Source organism: Euphorbia lathyris, chromosome 1 (genome assembly GCF_963576675.1).
Source record: "Euphorbia lathyris chromosome 1, ddEupLath1.1, whole genome shotgun sequence".
Classification (NCBI taxonomy): domain Eukaryota; kingdom Viridiplantae; phylum Streptophyta; class Magnoliopsida; order Malpighiales; family Euphorbiaceae; genus Euphorbia; species Euphorbia lathyris.
Genome location: NC_088910.1, coordinates 94,158,333 through 94,172,078, shown reverse-complemented (window position 1 = coordinate 94,172,078; position 13,746 = coordinate 94,158,333). Strand labels below are relative to the sequence as shown.

At 36.1% G+C, this 13,746-nt stretch overlaps 1 protein-coding gene across 2 annotated transcripts; it reads left to right on the top strand.

Moving 5' to 3' along the window:
• Positions 1–367: 367 nt before the first annotated feature.
• LOC136207377 (uncharacterized) lies at positions 368–4,805 on the top strand. Of its 2 annotated transcripts, none has more exons than XM_065998647.1 (6): positions 368–503; positions 1,294–1,628; positions 1,834–1,979; positions 2,390–2,666; positions 3,320–3,592; positions 4,137–4,805. In XM_065998647.1, the coding sequence occupies exons 2-6, from the start codon at positions 1,320–1,322 to the stop codon at positions 4,614–4,616; spliced, it is 1,485 nt and encodes a 494-aa protein (XP_065854719.1). In that variant the 5' UTR covers positions 368–503; positions 1,294–1,319; the 3' UTR covers positions 4,617–4,805. The 2 variants fall into 2 exon arrangements, with proteins under 2 accessions (XP_065854719.1, XP_065854712.1); XM_065998640.1 differs by having other exon boundaries at positions 388–550.
• The last annotated feature ends 8,941 nt before the right edge of the window (positions 4,806–13,746 follow it).

Sequence of the window (13,746 nt, the reverse complement as noted above, 5' to 3'; positions counted from 1 at the left end):
CAATTAAGGTTTGTTTGAATGTTTAAAGGGTTCAAATCGTTTAAACTAGATTTCGAGTTCAAATAGTAGTCTCAAAGAAAAATAAAGTAACACATCAGTATATAAGGGTTATGCTATGCTTACTTTGTTTTTACTTTATTTTTTTCATGAGCTTAATTTGTCAAATTTCATCACCAATGATAAAAAAAAACAAATATTCTAACCCACAAATAAAGTAGGAAAATAAAGTAAACACATCAGCATATATATAGTATACAAATAAAGTGACACATGAGCAGTTTGTTTACAACTTCAAAAATAAAGTAAACACATCAGCATATATATAGTATACAAATAAAGTGACACATGAGCAGTTTGTTTACAACTTTATATTGAAGTAATAGATAGATTTAAATATTTTGAAAATTCAGTCTCTTTTTTTTAGCCAAAACCAGAGAAGAAAACTCACTCTCCTTTCCCAGATTCCTTTCTTCTCTTCTCGAGTAAAGCTGCTTTTTTTTTAGGTCAGTTTTTATTCTACGCAGCTATTGATCAATGCTTCTCTCTTAAGGTTTGATCTCCATCTTGTTTTTGTTATTAATTTTGGGGATATCTATTTGATTTAATAGAAGCACCAGATTGCGTATGAGTAATCGTTTTGTTATAGTTTTTGTGGATTTTTTTTTTCCTCTCCCTCTGGGCTCTTCTTTTATTCCATTGTTGTTTTCTTATTGTTTTTCAATCATCTGGGATTTTTTCATATCAACTGGAAGAATTGTAGGTCTACAGCCTGATTTAGTTTTCATGGCAAGGGGAAGGAAGTTGGTGATGGAGATTTTTCTTGTGTGTGCCTGCTTTTTTGTATATATTTTGATATTACTCACAGTTAGTGGTTGCCAATAGGGCTGAGCATCGATCAAGTATGATTAAAAATTCGGTTTAATTGAGCCAAATATTACAAATGCATATTATAATATATTTACTTGCTCTCATTTTGTCCCACAAATCCCAAATTCCTCATTCAGTTTCACTTGCGCAATTGCTCAGTCCTCCACTGGACCTATATATATCTATCACTGTCAACACCGCTTGTCACTAATCAAAACTTTAAATGAGATGTTGGCATGAAATCTGGAATTCGTGATTGAGTAAACATGTGCATAAGAAATAATTGATTTTAGCTTGATTTGTGTCTTCCTTTTTTGCTTCCCTTTTTCTTTGGATTTAAGCCATCTTTTCTTCCAGTGAGCTGTTTTTTTTTTGCTACAAATTAGATGGTCACTAACATCTCAGCATCTTGTTCATTTTGTTCAGCTACAGTTTATATAACGCAAAGGAGTATGGGAAGTCCCCAGCTGCCAAAGAAAAGAGTGGCGTTTGTGTTAATTGATGGGTTGGGTGATGTGTCTTTGCCAAGGCTTGGATACAAGACTCCCCTGCAAGCAGCGAATGTTCCTAACTTGGATGCTATTGCATCTGCTGGAATTAATGGCCTTATGGACCCTGTCGAACCAGGCTTGGGGTGTGGAAGTGACACTGCTCACCTTTCATTATTGGGTTATGACCCCCGAGTCTATTATAGGGGTCGAGGTGCATTTGAGTCCATGGGTGCTGGATTAGCCATGTCTCCTGGTGATATTGCATTCAAGGTTTAGTTCGGAAGAACGGCTGTATAGTTCTGAAGTTTTTATCATACCTGACGACCTTCTTCTGCTGATATTTTATGTTTCTAGCTATATGTTTTACTGAAGAGGTTCAAGCTTTGAAAATATCAGCAGAAGGTCGTCAGGTAAAAAAATTATTGTTACCGGTGATTATTCCATTTAATGTCCATTTCAATTTTCTGATTTGTAGTCAAATTTTGCAACATTGGATGAGAAAACTGGAATAGTCACCAGTAGAAGGGCTGACAGACACTTTGAAGAGGAAGGCCCAATTCTTTGTTCAGCTTTAGATAGATTGACATTGCCGTCTTACCCTGAATATGAAGTCAGAGTCAGGTGCAGATAGTTCAACTATGCCGTCAATAGTTTTTCACTGTATGCCAATATGCATAATGCGGATCCAGTTTGTGAACTGTGCTTTGGGACTTTGAAATTCCCATTTTTTTCTAAACTTACATATTGATGGGATGGGCTAAGATTCTTTGGGCAAGCAATCAAATGGGTGGTTTGGTTTGGGGGAAATGGCGCAAAAGATGGTAAATATAGTAAAACAAGGCTAGGGGTGGTGCGGGGCAGTTTTATGACTTAGCAACATTGACACTGGAGTCAGATGACCCCCTTTGTATGGTTAAAGTAGGGAATCTATGTAAAGTTATTTGAAGAAAATAATATATCAAAAAATTGAGTTTGATTGGTGTTAAGTTTCACACTTAGATTGAAAGTATTAAAGAAATCTCATCCTACAGGTATGCAACTGAACATAGATGTGGAGTGGTTGTTAAGGGACCAAAATTGAGTGGAAATATTTCAGGAACAGACCCTTTGAAGGACAACCGCTTACTTCTTCAGGTCGAAGCCTTAGATGATACTGATGAAGCAAGGCATACAGCTGCAGTTGTCAATGAATTGTCCAGGGAGATGTCACGAATTCTGATCTCTCATCCTTTGAATGCAAAACGAGCAGCGGAAGGGAAGAACATTGCCAATATTGTCCTTTTACGAGGATGTGGTATTCGAATTGAGGTGTGTTGTTTGTACCCATCCATCACATGTGATTGTTTTTTCTGGAAAGTAATGGATATGACTAGAAATGAACTTTAAAATTTCATTCAACCACATATTTTGCTCAAAATCAGGGTGGAACTATATGTTCTTATTTCTTTATTTCTACTGGATGGGGTTGGAGAATTGATTGTATCAACGACAAATCTCAGTTCATTTATCAGGCGTATGGACATGACTAGACTTTTTAACCCATTATTAATTCATTAAAATGCATATTAATAATCCATAATGATAAATTGAAGTATTGATGAAGCTATGGGCTTCAGTAGTTCATATTTTTTTGTTTCAAACATATAATTGATACTATTGTTGTTTTGCATCTGATGTAGAAATTTGCTGTGAGGTGATCTAGCATATTGTTTATTTTTCAAATTTTCTTACTTCTTTATATGATGTTTCTGCAAATAATAGAGGATGCTTATTTACAATGCATTTTGATGGGGCTTGCAAAGCATTGTTTAATATAGATAAGACCTGGGGAGAAGGAGACATGCAAGGCTCTTAATGTAATTTTTATGCTGTATGAGACAAGTTGGTTTTCCATATATTTTCTCAATGCTTGAAAATTTAGGTTATTTGTTTCATGGAAAGATGTTCTCATCATTGTGCAGGTTCCTTCATTTGAAAAGAAACACGGGTTATGGCCATGCATGGTAGCTCCAACTAAGATCATAGCTGGTTTAGGCTTATCACTTGATATTGACATTCTAGAGGCTCATGGGGCAACTGGAGATTACAGAACCCTTTTGACTTCCAAAGCAACTGCCATAGCTAAGGCACTCTCTGCTCCTTTGCAGCCTTGCCCTAATGTTTTTGTGCCAGGAGAGGATGAGCACAAACCAGGGAGGCCAGATGGTTATGACTTTGGATTTCTCCACATTAAGGTCTTAATTTCTAAGTATGAATATGATAGATCTTTTTCTTTCTATTATTTCCACAACTGTGAGCATCATTCTGAAAGTGCCCTTCCATATCAGAAAGACTTTCTATTTTCTTTCTATTGTTTCCTTGTTTTCTTTAAACAAATTTTTTCATCACCACTGTTGTAAGCAAAAGTAACTATATGAATGCTGGCACTTGAACGACATCTTAGGCTGTCAATTTTCAAGACAGACTTTGTTTTTCATGTTTGCTGCAACATGCACAAGAGACAAAATCTCCTTAATATAGTAATTGGTTGGACAATTAGAGCTGAGGACATCATGAGGATATTTTTTTGCTAAAGTATATTACTACTTTCTTTTACAAGAATTTGATGCTTCAAAATCATTTGATTTTTTGGGTGCTCCTTTTTCTGCACTTTTATCTTCTCTGCCTTTTGGTGTTTTTCATTTTCTGAAAGGTTGAATGCCTATGTTCTAAAGCCATCAATTTTTAAGTTCTTGAGGTCATAATAACAATGTATTTGCCGACTTTTGGTTTTTTCAGGCAATAGATGATGCAGGTCATGATAAGGCCAGCATTTTCAAAGTTAAGGCAATGGAAGCAGTAGATCAAGCTATAGGCCAGCTTGCCAAGCTCCTTTGGCAGGCAGAAGTAACTGGAAAGTACCAGTATTTCATTTGTGTCACTGGAGATCACTCTACTCCAGTTGAATATGGAGACCATAGTTTTGAACCAGTTCCGCTTGCCATGTGCCGATTAGCAGACTTTGTGGGTGCAGTTGGTGGAGAGTCTGTTATTGTGGCAACTTCACTTGAACCTTTTCCTCTCCCAACTGTTAAGACTGATGATGACCTGGAGGAATATAAGATAGAAAAGGAAAGAGGTAGCAAACAGCTTAAAGCTTTCAGTTGTGATTCAGTTTGCGAATTCAGTGAGGTAGCAGCAGCAAGAGGATGTCTGGGACGGTTTCCAGGAGGAGAAATGATGGGCATCATAAAGGCATTTCTTAAATTAAATTCATGAGATGCATCCGATTATGATTTTGACATCATTGAAAGCCTGAAGGCTTTCTTTTTGTTTGTTTTCACATTTGAAGAAATTATTACTATTTCTGCTCACTGTAGAATAAGCCAATCCAAATTGTGATCCTTTTTTGTTGTCTCAATGTCGTAATTGGTTCAATGCAGAATCCTAGTTGGTTCTTTAAGCTTACATTGTTTCTACTTTCAAATATATTTTCGAAGGTAGATAAGTTAAAAACAGTTACTTGTATCTTTATCTAGAGCAAGCTAAGTTTTGTTGTCACAGTGAATGACCTTCACTGGTTAGTTATCATCGTTCATCAAAATTCTCGTGAAATCAAATCTGACATGATTCTTTTTACTCGTGGAGGTTGTTTTGAACTGTTCTGCTTGCCAAAGAGGCTGAATTGAGGTTTCACTGAGGAAGTTGAGAAGGCTGTAAAAGCTCTCAGTTATATGAAGTCTGGGGTAGATGACACAAACTAATGAAATCCAAGTTTAACGCGGAGGTGAGTAAAGCTTTTTCTTTTAATTTTATGTTCAGAAGCTTTCAATAAATTTAATGGGTGTTATTTCCAAATTGATCGTAGCACTGGCTCACTGTTAGGGCAGAAAATGGACAGATGTCCTTCATATAAGTTAGTTACTAGGTGCTTTAGGTGCAGCATGCTTCTAATTCAACTTGAGCAAGAAAGCAAGGTGTATGAACACTAATAACTAGTTTAATCTTCTCTGCATTTTATCTTATGGGATGCGCCTAGAATCATAATGAACCTGGCTCAATCGTAGATCTTATATTAATCTCCGACACACCCCCACACGCAAATGCCCATTGGGCTTGCAGCAAGCACAACATAGGCTCATCCCGCCATGTGTTTTTAATTCCACACATTAATGAGGTTGCCAAGACTCGAACCCTCGACCATTTGGTCCTAGAGGCTTTGATACCATATCATGAAACCGATTGCACTAAAAGCTCGAGCTGATAGTTTAGGCCCAATCGTATATCTTATGTTAATCTCCTACAGAACCTTCTTCCTAAAACTTATATCATGTACTCCAATTCTTGCATTTATAATTCACGAATCACAACCTCTATTTGCATTTCCGTTTTTCCCGTTTTTATATCCTCCTTTTTAACCAATGTAATTCCCTTTAAACAGTGTAAATTCTTATGATCAGAGGACTGAACCACCGAACACAAAGAGCAAATGCAGAATTCAGGTTTAATTTAAGATAATTGAAGATGAGAGAGCTAATAACCATCAGGAATTATGCTTGGTAAATCAAGATTCTCTCATTACGAAGGAGCTTACCTGTTCTCTATTTAATTTCTGTTAATCCTTGTTACCAGGACTAGCCAAACAATAATAGTTTTTGATGCTTAAATTATCAAGTGGATTGTGTGATACGAGAAAAGAACAAATAAATGAGCAGACTTGCCTTTGAAAGCAAAAGGTACCTTCTTTTCAGTTGTCAATCTCTCCCGGTAAATATTAGAGTATTTTAATGTGTTAATAATAGGGTAAATTCCAAAAAAAACTCCTGTGGTTTGGCCGATTTCCAAAAAAACCCCTGTGGTTTGTTTTTACCAAAAAAAAGAGCGTGGTTTACGCCGTTACCCGAAAAACGGAAAATGACTTAACAGTGTTAAAATAGAGGGGTAAAATTGGAAATTCTGATTTTTTTTAATTTTTCCTTCTTTCTCCTCCTCCTCCTCCCAATCTCACTCAGACAAGCTTGAATCCTCTGATCGGAGCCATAAAACTTATTATACCGATCAATGCAACCATCTAAAATCCTAACAAGAACCTTAGCTAGAGGATAACTAATAGCAAAGCCACCACCGCCATAACCCATATTATAAGAATGAATCACATCCTGTTCAACACTCTCCGAATTCGCACCAATATAATACATCTGATTATGATCATATTTTCGCAACACCATTATCAAATTCTCCAATCCAAGCTCAAAGCTCTCCTTAATTATACGCACAATCCTCAAAGCCGACCGCGAACCATAGGTACAATTATACATGAACCTCGACGTGTCCTCCGATACTTTATACGGCGGCGATGTTTCCGGCCACGGTCTCACAGGTGTTTCCTCTAACCAAACGTAACCTCTGGTACTGTTAGGCCTCCGGTTATGAGGGATTGAAAATTGGACGCATCGAGGAGAAGAAAAGAAGCGAAATTGATTAGCGAAAGCAGCGAAAAATAAGATGAAGATTGAAACGAGAACGCAGATTAGAAGAGCCGTTTTGATGATTAAAGAGAAAATATCAATAGATTTAAAATGAGGGAGAATCAGAGATTTTCAGGCTTTGAAAGGGTATTGAATATTTGTTTCTCGAGGACCAGACATTTTTTCTTTTCTTTTCTTTCTTCTCTTTGATAAAGAAGAAGAAGAATATAAAGAAGGAAATTTGGAGATTTCCAAATCGGAAATCTGGAAATTTCCAGAAATCTGGAATTTTCAGATTTCTGATTTCGGAAATCTGAATTCGAAACAAAACAAAAAGAATAAAAAAAAGAAGAAGAGAGAGGAAGAAAAAGAGAAGAGAGAGAGAAAGGGGAAGGAGGAGGAGGAGGAGGAAGAAGAAGAAGAATGAGGAAAGAAAAAAGAAAAAAGAAAAAAAAATCTTTTTTCCAACTTTACCCCTTGCCACGTCAGCATTTTTAACGGTGTTAAGTCATTTTCCGTTTTTCGGGTAACGGCGTAAACCACGCTCCTTTTTTTTTGGTAAAAACAAACCACAGGGGTTTTTTTGGAAATCGGCCAAACCACAGGGATTTTTTTTAGAATTTACCCTTAATAATACACTAAATATTTTACGTCTGAAATAACAGAGTTTAAACTCGTCTTTTCAAAATTTCAATAATGTAGGCTAAGATTGACTTACCTTAAATTTGTACCATTTTGATTCTCCGAAAACATTAGGATTTATCCATTTTTTTAAGGTATTGTTATGAATTGATAATGTTAATTTGTGTATTGGTCGTCATGCCTACTCATGTTTAGGTGTTGAGATTGTTGTAACGTGGGTCATATTCTATATGTTCAGAATTGATTAATTTATTTTCGTATTTGGTTCTTTAGGGTTCCATACATGACCTTTTCATGTATTTAATGTGGTTTTATTTTTGAAAAAAATAATAAATAAAAGCATGTATTTTATAGTGTTAGCAAAAAAGAGGAGTTTGACTAGCGAACTTTAATGATGTGGTATGTTTGACTTTGATAAAAATGATACATCCTCAACTACTTGATACATATGTTATATTAGTAACACATCAGTGTAGAAGTCACTCATTAAACCTTACTTTATTAAATTATGGGATAAGGTATCAAAATAGATCTAGAGTTTGTTGAGGACTATCAATTTAAGCTCCATTTATAAAATAACATCAATTTAGATCTTGATAGCAAAACATGATACATCATTCATATTATTCCGTTAAGTTTTTATTTTTCTCTCTATGTACAGTTGGAAGAACTTAACGGAGTAATATGAATAACGTATGCCGTTTTGTTATCAATGCTTAAATTAGTACTCTTTTATAAATGTTAAGTCTACATTTGTTTTTTTTACGTGGAGCCTCAATTAATATTTCTTCAAAAACCTTAGACTTATTTTAGTACCTTATTCCATAAATTATTCTCTTCTCTAGTTCATTAACCTCTTAACTACTTAATTATATGTGATCCACTCTTAATTTGATAATTTATTATTATTTCTATTTAAAAAAAAAAGTAAAAGCTGTCATTGGTAGCTCACCAATCGGTTAATACTTGTTAAAGGGTTGACGATTCAACTTTTCCATAAATCTCTCTCCTTCGAGTTAAGTGTTGTTTGATAATTTACTTAATCACTTAAATCAAATATTAAATATTTATTTAATTTAAATGTATTTGATAATTGTTCTGCTGCCAACATTATTCCGGTCCATTAGCTTAAACCTCCTCCGGCCTGGGTTAAAGTCAATGTGGACGGCTCTGCTTTTGGCACACCTGGCAAGGCAGAAGCGGGAGATATTTTTCGCAACTATCGAGGCTTCCCAAATGTTGTTTTGCTTTTTCTACTCATCCTTCTTTTGCTTATATGGCTGAATTGAGAGCCGCTATTTTCGCAATTGAACTTGATTGGGAGAAAAATTGACATCAGCTTTGGATTGAGTCAGACTCAATGTACGTAGTTAATCTGCTTAGACATCGTTCCATGGATGTTCCTTGGAGTATTCGACAAGAGTTGTTGCATTATCTCAGCATTTGCTTTAGGATGAACATTCTCTTTTCACACATCTTTAGAGACGGAAATAGAGTTGCTGATGCATTGGCAAAGTTTGAAGTCTCTTCCTCAGTGATCAATTGGTGGCCTTCAGCTCCTGCTTTTTGCCACAGGTTTATCAATGATGACATTTGTAGTATTTCACACTTGTGTTTTTCTTGATTTTTCCTATCTTTTCTCCTCCCATTTCTTTTTGTTTGTTCTCCTTCCTATTCTCTTGTTCAAACACTCACTTTTTTCTTTTATTAATATATTGCGAGTTTGACAGTTCTTGGACCATGGATGCTCACCCTGTCCAAGTTTTGTTTTGTCCCAATTTCTATAAAAAAAAGTGTGTTTGATAATTGTTATTTCTCCATCATTTAAATTAGTTAATTAAGTTAAAAATGACTTATTTTGATAAGTCAAAATATTTAATTTAATATTTTAAATTAAACATTATCAACTAATCAGTCCAAAAAAACATTATTAACTAATATTTTTTGTAATATTAACATCATTTAATATTTTCAGTACTTATAATATTTAACACTTAAAATTCAGTATTTATTTTTTCACCGCTTAATTTTCAATTTTATGAAACAGTACCTTAGTAAGCTTTTCTATTAAGTTCTTTTGTACTTCTTTTCTTTTTTTTTTTTTGAAGAAAAGTTTCATTAATGAGCCAAAATATGGCAAAAGTTTAACATCGAAACAGAAATACAACTTGGAGTAACATCAAACAAACACGGACTAGCATTTTGGGAAGCCGCTCTAGCCAAAGCATGAGCTACTCCATTTGCTTGTCTTCTAATGAAATGGATAGTAAATCCATTGTTAGAGTTCAAAAGATTACGACATTGTGAAACCATATCCCCAAATTCCGACTGATCCAATTTATCCGATTCAATAGCATTTGTCAGAATTTGAGAGTCCGATTCAAATAACACCCGATCAAGACCAACCTCCCCCGCCAAAGTAATCGCCTGCAGCAAAGCCCAGGCCTCAGCCTCCCTGACCTCCATCAGCCCCTCCCTAACCTCTGATCTGCCAGCTTTGAAACCACCATTTTCATCCCGGAACACAGCCCCGCAACCCGTCTTCCCCAAAATGGTAAAAATACTTGCATCAGCTTTTCTATTAAGCCCTTTTGTGCTTCTTTTAGTAAAAAAAATAAATAAAAAAATCTTAATGGTACAATAGCATCTTCAAAGGACTTCTTTTAATACAAAAAATGTTCTATACTCAACATAATGTTCTATACAAATAAAAAAAAAACTTATTAATTGTATAGTAGCATCTTCAAAGAACTTCTTTTTGCGTTTCTCTAGATACCAAAAAAAAAAAATGCTCTATACTGAACATTATGGTAATATTAATATGTAATTTTTTACAAGAAGATATTAATATGTAATTTAAAATATAGTTAATTAATTTTACCATAATAATGTTTAAATACTACATTTTGAGTAAAACTACATATTTATCCTTATTGTTGCAAATAAAAATCTTCAATTAAAAATCCTCAATCCAGATATTTTATATTTCAATTGAATATGTTTTGTAATTTTTTTTATATATTATATGTTATAATTTTAATAAATTTACAAAAAAATAAAATTAATTTAGTACTCAATTCGGTTCATATTATTTGTTCGAGAGATTTTTTTTATTCATATTACGTGTTACTTTAGATTTTTCATATATTTTTTTCTATTTTACCCCTATTAATTAGTTTAACAAGGTCCAGCCTCTTAGATGTTGAAGCGGACGAACTATAATATGTTGATAATCACTCTTTCGTCTTCTGTTCCAGATGTTTACGCAATTTTTATATATAATATATATATATATATAATTTCATATTGGTTTATTTAATATAATTTTGCATAATTAATTAACTTGTATTTAATATGATATCCAATTATTGTGTTTTGGTTCAAATCAAATCAAATTAAGTATAATAATAATAAGCAGCAAGTTCGGATGGGGAACTGGCGGAGTTCGAATTGGTCAGGCGAAAATTAATTGATGGCTTACTCAAAGCTGAGGATCATTGGAAGCAAAGAGCAAAAATTCAATGGCTAAAGGAAGGTGATTCAAACACTAAACTTTTCCATACGGTGGCTAACGGGAGAAGAAAGAGGAACAAAATCATTAAATTGCAACGTGAGGATGGAACTTGGGCTACTAACTCAGACGAACTCTGCAATACTGCGAAAGATTATTTCCTTAATCTGTTTGCATCGGATGAAAACGAGATCGAGGGGGTAATTGACCAAATTGAGCCTAAAGTGTCTGTAAGTGATAATGAAGACCTGTTAACTCCATTTACGCTTGAGGAATTTCATGCTGCCCTGTTTGATATGCATCCGGACAAATCTCCGGGCCCTGACGGTTTTGGTCCTAGCTTCTTTCAACGCTTCTGGCCAATGCTAGGATCTGAAATTCTTCGAGCGGCACAACTCTGGCTTGAAAAAGGTACTTTCCCTACGAGTATTAATGATTCAATTATTAATACCTAAATGTGAACAACCCGCATCAATGAAAGATCTTAGACTAATTGCCTTATGCAACGTTGTCTACAAAATCATATCAAAGGTTCTTGCCAACCGTTTGATGAATATATTACCCAAATTAGTATCAGAGAATCAATCAGCATTCATCAAAGGCAGATCCATTCATGATAATGTGCTTATTGCATTTGAGGTTATTCACAGTATGAGAAAGAATTCGAATCGTAAGAAAGGGGAAGTTGCGCTCAAAATTGACATAAGTAAGGCATATGATAGAGTAAATTGAGATTACCTGGAAGCTATGCTAAGAAAATTGGGTTTTGCAGAGACTTGGATCAAATATATCATGATGTGTGTGAAGTCTGTGAGATATTCGATTAAGGTAAACGACAAATTGGTTGGCCCTTTTTTACCACAGCGTGGCTTGAGGCAGGGAGATCCACTATCCCCTTACCTTTTTCTCCTTTGTGTTGAGGGTCTGTCAGCACTTATTAAGGAGGCGGAGGCGAGAGGACGTCTTCATGGTGTAAGGGTGAGCAAAAGAGCTCCTCCTATTTCTCATCTCCTATTCGCCGATGACGCTTTTTTATTCTTCCAAGCAAGTATTGAGGAGTGTAGACAAATGAAGAGAATTTTAGAAGTGTACGAACAGGCGTCTGGCCAGGCTGTCAACTTTTCTAAGTCTGGGATCCTTTGCAGTAAAAATGTCGACATCATGCTTGCTGATGGTCTTTCAAATATCTTGGGAGTGTTCCTACCAATCAACACAGGGCGCTATCTGGGGTTGCCGTCACTGGTGGGAAGCAAGAAGAAAGCTATCTTTGCTCATTTAAAAGATAGGTTGTGGAGGAAACTACAGTCCTGGAGAGCCAAGCCATTATCAAAAGCTGGTAGAGCGGTTTTAATAAAAGCAGCTGGTCAAGCTTTGCCCATCTATTATATGAGCGTCTTTATGTTACCCATTTCTACTGCTGAAGAGCTTCAGAGGATGCTCAATTCATTCTGGTGGGGTAACAAAAGAGATGGTTCAAGAGGAATTAACTGGTTATCATGGAACAAGTTATGTGTGCAGAAGGAAGGAGGGGGCCTGGGCTTTAGGGATTTCACGGCCTTTAATTTAGCAATGTTGGGAAAACAAGGATGGAGATTACAGTCTTCCCCTGATTCGCTGGTCAGTAAGATCTTCAAAGCTAAATACTATCCTGATGGGGATTTTTTAAGTTCAAAAATGGGTCATTCACCTAGTTATATTTGGCGTAGCATTTGAGGTTCTCAATTATTGCTAAACAAAGGAGGGAGGTGGAAAATTGGAGACAGAAAGTCAATTAACGTCTGGAAAGACCCTTGGATCCCGATCCACTTGTTCAGAAAATCACAACACCTGTGGTTGAGGGCCTTGAGAACTTAAAAGTCTGTGATTTGTTCATTCCAAACTCGGTGGGCTAGGATGTTGAATTACTACAGGAAATCTTCTCCGAGTCGGATATTGCTGCTATTTGTAGATCGGGTGCAAGTAAAGGGGGTGGCCAGGATCAACTCATCTGGAATGATACCAGGAACGGATGCTATTCGGTTAGGAGTGCGTATCGTCTGGAAACTGAAGTCCTTATTGATAATAATGAATTGAGGGAGAAAGGAAATTGGGAAGCTGTCTGGGAAGCGGAAATACCGTATAAAGTAAGGTACTTTTGCTGGCGATTATTGAGAAATTCCGTTCCGACTCGGTTCCGATTAAGAAAAAAAGGTGTTGATTTGGAGACCTGCTGTGTTATGTGTAATTCTGACATGGAAGATGTATGGCATTTGTTCATTCTCTGTTCGAAAATGAAGGAAGTGTGGCAGGAGGCGGGGTTAGCGGATATGATTTACAGATTTGGGGAAGACGTGAATAATTTTGCAGAGCTCTTTTTTAAAATGTGCAGATTAGGCGAGCAACGTCAGGCTGAACTGTTTATGATGATTCTGTGGAATTGGTGGCGAGCCCAAAATGAAAGGTTTTGGAAGCAGCTGAATAAAACACCATTGTCGATTGTGCAAGAGAGCAAAAGGATTTTGGAGGAGTGGAAGATTACCAGAAATCTCAGAAATATTAGAGGTGAGACGCGTACCTTATCGGATTGTGAGAAGAAGTGGCACCGTCCGCCACCGGGATTTCTGTCCTGCTGCACCGACGCTAGCTTCTTCACTATGCTCGGAGTGACGGGAAGTGGCGCTGTCATCCGGAATGAGGAGGGTGTTTTCCTGCGTGCTAGGACGACAAGGATCGATGGGGTGATGGTTGTTAGAGAAGGGGAAGCTTGGGCCTTGCTTTCTGCGATTAAATGGGCCAGTGAAGTGGGAAT

Coding starts and splice junctions, on each gene's coding strand:
- LOC136207377 (XM_065998647.1), top strand. CDS start 1,320: ATGGGAAGTCCCCAGCTGCCAAAGAAAAGAGTGGCGTTTGTGTTAATT. Junction 1,629..1,833: donor CTGGTGATATTGCATTCAAG/GTTTAGTTCGGA, acceptor TCTGATTTGTAG/TCAAATTTTGCAACATTGGA. Junction 3,593..4,136: donor TTGGATTTCTCCACATTAAG/GTCTTAATTTCT, acceptor TGGTTTTTTCAG/GCAATAGATGATGCAGGTCA.